This window comes from Corvus kubaryi, unplaced genomic scaffold (genome assembly GCF_017639235.1).
Source record: "Corvus kubaryi isolate FWS band 111438036 unplaced genomic scaffold, C.kubaryi_AGA036_p1.0 37209, whole genome shotgun sequence".
NCBI lineage: Eukaryota > Metazoa > Chordata > Aves > Passeriformes > Corvidae > Corvus > Corvus kubaryi.
The window spans coordinates 500,960-512,222 of NW_024581060.1; the positions used below are offsets into that span (position 1 = coordinate 500,960).

Genomic DNA, 11,263 nt, shown 5'->3' on the forward strand with positions numbered 1-11,263 from the left:
CCACCTGCCTGCCCCTGCTCCCCAGGGCTGCCCACGGGGCTCTGCCCAGCACCGTTGCAGGCAGCTGCCGGAACGTGAGGCACAATGGGCACAACCACAAGGGCGTGGTGGGTCCCAGGGCTGGGTGGGCACTGGGTTCAGTGCGGGCAGAGGGTTCAGCACCCACCCCAGGCAAAGGGGAGCACAGGGAGGAACTCAGCATCCTCCACCCCTCTGCCTGGCACCCACAGTGCTGCCACAGGCATCAGTTGGGAGCTGCCATCCTGCTTCTTCTATTTCCCTTAAAAATATGAAATCCAGCGGGAAGCAGAGCCAGTCCCAGTCAGCTCCTGCCTTTCACCTGTGAACTCCACTGCCACACACACCTTCACCACCCAGCACCAACCCAACAAGACCCGAAATGAATCCCTGCGACAGAACAGAGCCGATTTTAACAACCAGCGCCATCACTGCGTTACACCTCGGCAAGGGTGTGAGCAGAAACCCTGAAGAAGAGACTCCTTGTCTTGGCTTTTTTGTTTTCCCTCCAGCTTACAGGTAATAGCCAGGAATGGGCAAACCCTCTTTTAATGGACTCTTAATAATGCTGTAATTTCCCTTTGCACGGAAAGTTTTCCAAACAGTCAAAGATTCAAAACAAAGCAATGATTGTTCCTATTAGCATTAAATTCTACTCTGGGAGAGAGAATAAATCAAGCAAGGGGATTCAATTCAAAACAGAACTATAAAAAATCCAATAATGATTTTTTAATATTAATAAGAAAAATATATTGTTATGCACCCTTAGCATTTAAACTTCTAATCCAATCAGCGCAAAGTGCAGAGATAAATCACAACCACTGAGGAGAAGGGAACAACCATCAAGCAGGCAGCAATAAAATGCTGTCTTACATCCCTGGGACAGGCATAGGTTTGACAGTCTTGAAAAAAAAGCCAAAATTTATGAGTCTGTCGCTCCACAAGCTTATGAATTCCTCCCCTGCATCCCGCACACACATCGCACCTGGGGCAGGGAGGGGACGGTGGCTCTGGCTGGACAGGATGCAGGGAGGGGATGATGGCCGGTGTCCCGGCTGCCCGAACCTGGCAGTGCGGCTGGGCACAGACGGGCACTTGCCCATCTTCATCCTGCTGAAACCCGCTCCCAGCAGCCACCGGAGCTCCAGCCAGCTGTGCCGTGGGATGGGATGGGGCGGGGTGGGGTGGGATGGGATGGGATGGGATGGGATGGGATGGGATGGGGTGGGATGGGGTGGGATGGGGTGGGATGGGGTGGGATGGGGTGGGATGGGATGGGATATGGTGGGATGGGATGGGATGGGATGGGGTAGGATGGGGTGGGATGGGATGGGATGGGATGGGATGGGATGGGATGTCACCCGGTGCCCTCCAAGCACAGCAGGAAGGAGCCACTGCTAAATGAGGTCACAGTATGGTCCTAAGCACGGTCGCAGTCCCGGTCTCCCCGGCTCTCCCATCCTTACAGCTCGCTCTGGATGTTTCCACTCCTGCACTATCAAACACATCAAGAGCCCGGGCAGGCTCCGGGGATGCTCCAAACCTCACCGTGCCACAGCGTGCTGCCCACGCCCCCGGCATTCACAGACGCCGGTGTGGAGCCAGGGGTACCCCGCACACCCCTCGGCTCCCCATCCCCGTGCGGGGGATGCCGGGCAGCCCTTCCCACCCCCGGCTCTGCACAAAAAGCACATGGCCAGCTACCCTCCCGCAGCGCCTGCCGGGCTGCGAGATGCCCCCGGCTTTGCCCGGGTCACAGTCCGGGAATGACCCGGCCAGGCTTCCCACGGCTCACGCTGTGCCAGGCTCCCCGCGGCTCCTGCCGTGCCATCCCCACTGAACTCATTACGGATAACGCACCACAATTCACCCCGGCGCAGCCGGGCTCTGCTCCCTGATTTATCGGCTCCGGAGGCCGCTGCGCTGCCACAGGGGCCAGCACCGAGCCGGGACGAGCCGCGAAAGGCCACGAAACGTGTTCAGAAAGCCTCAGCTCCCGCTGGATTCCCCCAAACCCCGGAGCTCAGCGCTCCTGCCGAAAGCAGCGACACGCAAAGGGAGGGAAATGCCGAGCCGGCAGCGGGAAGCAGCGCAGCACCTGCAGCTGGCGGCCCCAGCCATGCGACAGCCGAGGACAAAAGCCATCTCAGCCATGCAGGGAGTTCCCGGCCGTCTGGCAAACTGCTGACGCCACCAAGCAGGGCGAGAGGGCGTTTGGGGACAGGGGGCCGGACACGCTGCTCCTGCTCGGGAGCACCCCGGGGCCTCATTCCCGCCGGCTCCCAGCTGCCGAGCTCCTGGGAGAGGCTGGGGAGGGGGAAAAGGATTAATCACAGCTATTACAGGGCCAAACCTGACACGTTTTGGGGCGTTCCTGCTCCACTTTCCCTTCAGATGGTTTGGGCAGAGGGTTGGGGAGCAGGTGCCAGGCTCACCCCCAGGCTCCCCAGCTTGGCACCGCATGGGTCCCATGCAGCCAGTGACACCCTGTCCCAGGGTAGGAAAGCTGCCCCCAGTGCCCTCCTGGCACTGTGCAATGTGTTTTAAGGAAAAAGGCAGGGCTGAGGTGCCCATACATCCTCAGTATGGACTGACGAATGTCACTGGGAGCACCGGGATCATGGGCTGCTCCAGCCACACGAGCGGCCCGCAGGCTCAGCCCTCCTGTGGGGCAGCCAGTGAGGCCGAGGAGGGGGAACCCATGTCCTACCACCCCCACACTGCCCTGTCACTGCTGCCAGTCTGGCTGCTGAAGGAGATGCCAGCAATGCCCGGGGCAGCACAGTCACCAGTGCATGTGGCCGGGACTGGAAAGTGCTTGGGGACCTGGGGGGTGGGTGGTGCCACCACTGAGAGCAGTGCGAGGCTTTCCCATCGGGCTCCCAGCAGGACTTGGCACCCTGGCACGCAGCACCCACCCCCTGCACATTCCTCGGGGACCTCAAGAGCACCAGGGCTGGGCATGGAGCTGGCACCGCCTCACGGATGCCCGTCTCCTCCACACCCCAGGGCTGGCCTGGCTGCAGCCTCCTCCCAGTCCCACAGGAGATGAGCCAGACTCTCCGGGAGATACCGCGGCTGCCCCGAGGAGGGCGAGGGTGTGGGCAGTGTCAGGCTGCCTGGCTGTGGGGCTCTGGGGACCAGCATGTGTTCCCCAGCGGTCACTTGCAGCCCGACCAGAGGTACCCCCATGGCGTGGGTGAGCAAAGGGGATTTTGGGGAGAGGGGGGGTGAACTTTTGAACCCACAGGCAGGAGATCAGTGCATTACCTTAACGCGAGTTAAAAATAACCGTCTCGTCTCTCGAAATGAGCCTGTCTGCAATTACAGCTTGGCATGTCTGCTCCGGAGCGTCCCCGCGCTGGCACCGCGCCAGGCGCCTGCGAACAACCCTTGCCTTTCTTCTCCTCCGTGCCACTGCCTCTTTTATTTTGGGGGGTGTTGGGGGGGTGCTGGGGGGGTGTTTTGTGTGGTTTTGAATTGGTGGGGCTTTTTGTCCCCTTCCCAAGTAAATCAAAGGCAGCTGCTCAGTGCCCCAGTCTGGGCTCCCCCCAGCCAGAGCCTGCAAAAGCCCCCAGTGCCTGCGCCCCGAAGCACAGCCACGCTGTGTCCACAAGGACATGTTGTCCCCCAAGGTCTTCGAGGACAGGGGGACGGTGCCATCAGCCCACACTCCCAGGAGGGATGTGAAGCGGTCAGTACAAGCCAGCCCACGGTGTTTGAGGGTCCTTCCCGTGCTGCCCTGGCACACCCAATGTCCATCCCCCCACAAGGCATGGGCCGAGCGTACGTGGGGAGCCCAGCACAGCCCAAGCACATGCGAGGGAACACGCGAGGGAACATCGCTGCCTGCACCCCCTGCGATGTGTCCAGCCCCACAGGCAGGGGTCTGTCAGCACCAGGGGATCTGGGTAGAGCCACCCCACTGCCAGCACCTCGGGCTGTTCGGGAAACCTCCTCAGGCTGTTCGGGAAACCTCCTCGGCCCTGCAGGCCCCAGGGAGCAGGAGCTGGGCTGCATCACTGCTGCACCTCTGGCTCAGTGTGTACAAAGTGCCACCAACCCCAGTGGAAAAGCCCAAGAGCTGCCCTGCTCCAAGCCCTGCTGGGCACGGAGGGATGCACAGGGTGGCACAGGAGTCCTGGGAGGGGAAGAATGAGTCCCTTGCTGACAAAGTGGGCACCAGCCACACAAACCCCCATATCCCCCCATCCTGCTGCTTCCCCCCCACCCCACAAGACACCAGCAGTCCCAGGGGTGGACATCTCCAGCGGGGGGTTGAAACAAGATGATCTTCAAGGTGCCTTCCAGCCCAAACCAGTCTGTGGTTATGATTCTGTGACACCCCACAGCACGCAGCAGCTCAGGATGCCCTGGGATGCTGAAGCATCCCTGCTGGGAGGGAAGGGACCAGCCTGCCTTGGGGGTCCCCGGGCTCCCCGCCCAGCGCCGGGTGCCTCCTCCTCCTCCTCCCCGCAGCGGGTGAAAGCGAGCTTTGTGCCGGGGCTTTCAGTTCCCCTGGCTGGCACCCCGCCAAGGCACCACATAATAATGAACAGATGCTGTCCAAAATGAGCCTCAGCGGCAGACAGGCGAGCCTCCGCGTGTCCTTCCGTAACCCAAAGTGCCTTTCACCTCGGCACTAATCAGGCACCTTCGCCGGGAGCCGGCGGGAAGTGTCAGGGTAATTAAAAGTCATGTGAGCCGGGAGCAGGGAGCCCACCGCGGTGGGTGCGGGGGACAGGAGGGCAGCTGCCTCCCCACAGGCAGCGTCGGGGTGCGGTGGGGTGTCAGGGCAAGGGGAGACCCAGATCCAGCTCCAGCTCCCCACGGGAGACTCAAGGGCACGGTGGCTGTGAGGCTGGGGATGGACTCCAGGGACAGAGGGGGCAGCCTGGGGATGGGGGTCCAACCATGCCCAGCCCCTGTTGATGCATGGGGAGGGGAGATTCATCCCCTTCCTGTGGGATCCCTGGGCGAGGACCCAAGGTGAGAGATGTCCAACCCCACTCCTTAAGCCCCGAGGGCCTCCCACTGCCAGCAGCATCCCCATGAGCGTCCCACTGGGATGGGAAGCCTGGCCAAGGAGCCCAGCTCACTCCCAAAACACGCCTGGCCCGACCCACAGCCTCCCTAAAAAATATTTACAAGGCTTTTTAATTACAAAATCCGTGTCCTAGCCCAGGATGCTGGTCCTCCTCCCACCCTAGCACCAGGAAACTGCGGGAGGGATGCACACAGGGATCCACGGCGGGAAGGATGGTGAGAATGCCGGGCTGCAAGCACTCTTCTAGTCCACAGGATCTTAACTGTAGTTTATATTCCAGTGGTTATTAAAAATAAAGGGGGAAGCAGGGGGAGGAAGCTAAGAGCAGAGCAAGCTGTTCATTTGGAGCCTTTCCCTGGGGTTTAATAAAGCCCCACTCGCTTCTGTAGTATCATTTTTATGCTATCATAAAGCCGGACCATTTAGCAGGTTTGTGTTACTTCAGCAGTTAGCGCTGCATGAGAAGCGATTCCAGAAGAAGGGAGAGAGGGGGAAAAAAAATTAGAAGGCAAAAACCTCCAAAAGGAGAGAGTGAAATGAGGTGGGAAGGAGGAGAGGGAATTCCTCACAGCCACACCACCGGCAGCACTGCAGCACATGGGGGCGGCTCAGGGGGGTGTGACTGGCTCCCCCATCCCTGGGTGAAGCTGGGGACAGGTGGGGAGACCCCAGCTTCACATCCAGAGGGACCCTGCATTGCTGTGGGAAAGGGCGGGGGGGGTCCCCTGACACGAGGGGATCCCGGGGGCGTTGCACCTGTGGGGACAGGAGAGCCAGGGGGGCTTCTCGAGGAGCTGAGGCAGAGGGGTTCCCCGAGGTGAAGGAGCCGGCCCTGCGTGCTCCCCGGGCTGACCGGGCTCTCCTGGCCCCGCGGCTCCCAGCCCAGGGCAGCTCTCCGGGGAGCATCGGGCTCTCCCTGCCGCTGGAAAAAATCTCCATATATGGACAGGATGGGATCCGTGACCGAGCCGAGCCAAACCGCCCCAAGGGCAGCCCTGACCGGCCACCCCCCCTCAGCCGGGGTCCCGGGGCCGTGCCCCCGCCGAGCTCCCCGGTACCCACACCGCTGAGCCCAGCACAAACGGCAGCGAGCCCGATGTGCAGCCCCAGAGCCAGGTCACCCCAGAGCCAGGTCACCCCATCCTCCCTGAAACTGCCCCTTCACTGCTGTGCCACCCCCAGTGGCAGCACCCACGCCCTGGGGGCACTCGGGTTGCCCTCCGCGAGGGGAGAGCCATCCCCATCCGTCCCAGGCGCTGTCTTGGAGCCTCTCCAGCCACACTGGGCAAGGCTCCAGAGGCACTGTCCCCATCCAAGAGGGGATGGGCAGGGGGGCACCAGCGACAGAGCCACAGAGCCAGGAGCTGCTCCCTGGAAGGATCCTCGGGGGCTGCCCAGCAGGGCGCTCCCCCTTGGCCATAGCTCAGGGGTCACAGAGCAGCAGGGAGGGGAAACAGCCTGGTACCCCAAACCCCCAAATCCTCGAGCAGCAATGGGAACTAGGACCACACTCCCACCCAAACTCCATTTCCACACCTTTTTCTCCCTAATTCATTTCCGTTCTGCCCTGCAGGAGGACGGTGGCACTTGGCAGGGGGGTGTCTCTGCATGGCAGCCCCGAGCACACGGCAGCCCCGGCCCCCATGCCAGGCACGGCCGCCACGCTACTGACCCGGCAATAGAAAGGAGGAGGAGGTGCAGGGAGGGCTGGGAAATTAAGGTTTCAGCACTGTCAGAGCCGCATCAAACAGGCATCCACCAGCTGATGGCTTGATTGTTATATTTTGGATGTCAAACCGGAGCAAGCAGAACCCTTTAAAATGCATCAGTGCCGCTGCCTTTCTGACGGAGGGTGTTGGTTTCCCATTAACAAGAGGAAAGAGTGAGCTGGAGCAGAAAACTTCAAGCGCTTTGGAATTGATAAAATAACAACTCCCTAATTAAGCAGAACTGTCAGTCAGCGGGCGCCCGCTGCCCTGCATCGGGAAGCAGCAGCAGCTCCTGGTGCACCAGCCCGACACACCAGCTCAGCCCATGGGGGGTTGCACTTCCCAAGGATCAGCAGCCCGAGCATCCCCCGTGTGCTCTCCATCCGACCCAGACAGGTCCTGGTCCTGGTCCCGATGCTGGGCAGGGCCGAGGTGTTTGGGTTCTGTCCCTCAGTTTACCTCACCATGAATGATGTGGCTGCCCCATCCCTGGAAGGGACCAAGGCCAGGCTGGATGGGGCTTGGAGGAACCTGAGGTAGTAGGTGTCCCTGCCCATGGCAGGGGTGGAATGGAATGGGCTTTAGGGTCCCTTCCAACCCAAACCATTCCATGATTCTGTGATTTTATGAAACCATGTAATGCAATGCGCAGCCTGGTGGGGAAGGAGAGGCCTGACCCCAAAATGCAACCCCTGCCAACAGCCTTCCCCTCCAAGAGACCACCACCAGCCTGGGGCACACATTCCTGACAGGCACATCCGACACCACAGCCGGGTGCAGGTTCAGCCAGCTGGATGCAGGGAGGGGTCTGAAGGTCCCTCCGATGCCAGAGCAAGGCAGAGAGGGTTTGGAGAAGGCAAGAGTAGGATTTGAACTGTTCAAGGCCAGGTTGAACACAGCTCTGAGCAACCTGGTCTAGTGGAAGGGGATGGGATGAGATGAGCTTTAAGCTCCCTTCCAACCCAAACCATCCCATGATTCTACAAAGTCCTGCCAGAGCAGCAGCACAGCCAATGCCCATGGGGACGCTGGGCCCTCGGCCAGGCCCCAGACCCCATCATCCTGCTCTGTCCAGCACCAAGAGGCTGTGAAGGAACCAATCAAAGAAGCAGCCGAGACCTCGCTCCGACCCTGCCATGCTGGGCAATGCAAAGCTGTGGCCTTGCCACACTTCTCCCAGGCCTGGGGCCAAGGGACGCAGCTTCCCCAGGGGTCCTGCAATCAGCCACCAGCAGCTCATTGCCACAAAACTGACTGGCCAGTGCTCTGGGGGCTCCCTCGGCAGCCGGGGGAGGGGACACTGAGGGGGTTTGGGGCAGGGGACATCCAGGAGGGACCAAGGGCTGTGGGGGAGGTGTTTAACTCCTGACACGCTGTGGCCTGATGAAACCACCACGCAAAGGAGGTCTCTGCTTGTTACCCTGGGCTGTTGCCAGCCCTCGCACCACCAGCCCCAGCTGGGGACTGGGCACTTGCAGCACCAGGAGAGGCTCCAGGGCACCCTGCTCTGCCCCAGGGCACCCCGCTCTGCCCAGCCTGGAGTGCAGACAGGTTGGGCAGGGCACTTCACTGGGCCTCAGCCCAGCTGGGGGCTTTAAACCCCAGTGCAAACAAGGGGGCACGGGAGGCTGCCAGGAGGGAAGCAGCCCCAGCAGAGCAGCCCAGGCAGCAGAGCCACCTGCCCGCAGCCCAGGCAGAGCCCTGGCAGAGGCGCTCCAAACCAGAGACGGGCCAGGAAAGGGGAGAGGATCCCATGATGGGGTGCACACAGGGGAGCCCACCTGAGCAAGCAGCCCCTGAAAACGCCCCTGGTGCCCAACAGCAGCTGGACTCTGAGCCTGTCCTCCCCCTTTGCACACCACGCAACATGAAGCCCCCAGTGACACATGTGACTGCCTGGGAATCCCTTCACTCCTCATCCCAGCCCTCCCAGCCCCCAGTTCAGAGCCCTGACACATCTCCAGACCCCATCAGTGCATGTCCCCTGCTGTCCCCACGGTGTGTGAGCATTGGGAGACCCTTCTTCCCCAGCACGCCCAGGGCTGTGCAGGTCTCACCCAGGTGGAGGTTTGAGAGGCCCCACACAAGCACCACTTCCTGCCACCTCCACAGCCCTGACACCCTTCCCGCACCAGGGGGACGCCAGCTGCCCTCAGCCCACTCACCAGGAGTGGGTGCCCAGCCTCCACACAACACCAGCTCCCACAGCCTGGATACAGGTGCCACATAGTCCGGCCTTCCTGCCCCAAAAGAGCCTCATTTGCACCCAAGAAGGACCCCCGAGGTGGGCTGGATCTGGTTGCCCCCAACGGAGCCAGGACACGCGTGCCAGGGCCGCAGGCTGGTGTGGGAGCCCCCGGAGCCTGCTAACACACTAATCACACTGGAGGTGACAGGGCTTAGGGGAGGACTTAAGAGAAACTGGCTCCTTTTTACTGACACCATCTGGACAGAGCCGATCTCTTCCCCCTTTCCAGTGCAGAGCCCAGCCAGAGGGGCAGGGGCCAGGGTGACCCCAGACCAAGCACCCTCCGTGCCCTCACTGGTGCCGGGATGGCCGGTGCCATGGATCCCCAGCTCACAGCGACAGAGAGGGGAATACTGCCTGCGCCAGGGAATCCTAACGAGCCCACAGTGCCAGCCGAGCGCAGAGCCAGGGAATGCCAGCTTGGAGCCGCGGGGACCGTGTGCTGCCTGCTTGGCCCCCCGGGAGGGGGACGCGGCCTCGGAGAAGGCGGGGGCTGAGGCAGCGGGGACGCACCGGGTAAAAGCCAGTCTGGAGACAGCTGCTTGGGAACAGCCCTCCCTCCGGCTGTCCTGCCGGGCCGGCCACCGGCACGCGGGGACCTGGCACGGCCGGGGTCCCCACAGGCAGGGCCAGGAGAGCTGTGGCAGTGGGGTTATCATTCACTGTACCCCGGTACTCGGGGTTGTCACTCACCGTACCCCGGGGCTCGCACACCAGGGAGAGCCGCCCGCGACCCCGCTGCCTGTCTCCATCCCTCGCCCTGACCTCCCGGGGGACGGCGGCACCGCTCCGACCCTCAGCGCGAGGCCGGCGGGTGACGCAGGGACAAGCTCACCCCGTTCCAACACACAGCACCACGAGACACCAGCTCTCCCCAAAACTTGACCGAGCCCTTATCTCCCCAGCTGTGAGGACGGCGGGGATCCCCCAAGCCTCCCCGCCAGAACCAAGCTCCGGCTGCCCCGGCACAAAGCTCCATGCTCCGGCACACCTTCGGGAGAGAGGGCAAAGTTGCGCTGGGGTTGGGGTCAGGGGGTCAGGTACCTTCCAGCCGGCGGAGCTGTTGCTGTCTCCTTTATCCTTAAAGTAGGGGACGTATCGCACCATCCAGTCGTAGATCTGGGAGAGGGTGAGGCGCTTCTCCGGCGAGCTCTCGATGGCTTTGGTGATGAGGTCGGCGTAGGAGAGGTTGCCCCAGGCGTTGCGCCGGGAGGTCTTGGCCTTGCGGAGCTGCCCCACATCCGCGCCGGGGGGCGGCGGGGGAGCGGCGGCGACTCTGCGCTCCACCGGGGCCGCCGCGTTCTCGGCTCCGTCCCCGCCGGCCGCCAGCGCCGGGGTTCCCCCCGCGCCCCCATCCTCCTCCTCCGCCGCCAAGTCGGGGTGGGGGAGAGGCCAAGTGCAGGAGCGGGGACGGCTCTGCGGCTCGAAATCCGGGTCGATCTCCACCTGATGCGCCTGGAGCTTTTCTTCCATGGTCGCCTCCCCGCTGCCACCCCACAGCCCCCCCCCGGAGTTACGGGCGGTTTCCACCCAAAAAAAAACCCCAAACACACAACAAAAAACCCAAAATCTAGAGAGGGAGAGGAGTGCGAAGGCGGGCTCCCTGCCCGGCTGGAGGGGAGAAGGGAAGGAGGAGCCGCTCGGTGCGCGGGTCCTGGAGGGGGGAGCCCCAAGTCCGGGGAAGCCCCGAGTCCGGCGGCTCTAGGAGGCGGCTGTGCCCGGCGCCGCGCCGGGAGCGCCGAGCCGTGGGACACGCTGCATGGTCCTCGGCCGCCTCTCCAGTCCGGGCCGAAGCGGGGGGATGTTTTTTGGTTCGGATTTGGTTTTGGTTTGGTTTTTACCAGCCGCGGAGCTCCGGAGCGGTTCCCGGCTCGGTAGCCAGCGGGGCGGCTGCGGGCGGGCAGGGCGCGGGGGCGGCCGCATCCATCGGGCTGGTGGCGCGGTCAGTCAGCAACAGATGAACCGGAGCGAGCGGTGGCGGGCGGCATCCTCGGCCGGGGACCGGCGGGCTCCGGGGCCGGGCGGCGGGGCACCTAAGCGGGGAGAAGCGGGACGGAGATGGGGGGAAGCCCTCGGCGCGGCGGGCGCAGTCTCCCGCGGGCAGCCCGGCGCTAGGTCCGGCGGCGCGGCGGAGCCATGCTGGCGGGCGGCACGCACCTGACAGCGCCGGCGAGGGCGGCGGCGGGCGGCTCCCGCCCCTACGCCCCCCCCGCTCCGCTTCAGCGGCCGCGCACCTGCCCG

General features: G+C 63.0%; 1 protein-coding gene across 1 annotated transcript in view; it reads right to left on the minus strand.

Moving 5' to 3' along the window:
• The window catches only part of FOXO6 (forkhead box O6), a 36,884-nt gene extending 25,703 nt beyond the window's left edge, over positions 1-11,181 (minus strand). Inside the window, exon 1 of the mRNA XM_042022486.1 lies at positions 10,067-11,181. Within this exon, the coding sequence (XP_041878420.1) occupies positions 10,067-10,495 (429 nt within the window). The 5' untranslated portion in view covers positions 10,496-11,181. The remainder of the gene's footprint in view (positions 1-10,066) is intronic.
• Between the last annotated feature and the right edge of the window lie 82 nt (positions 11,182-11,263).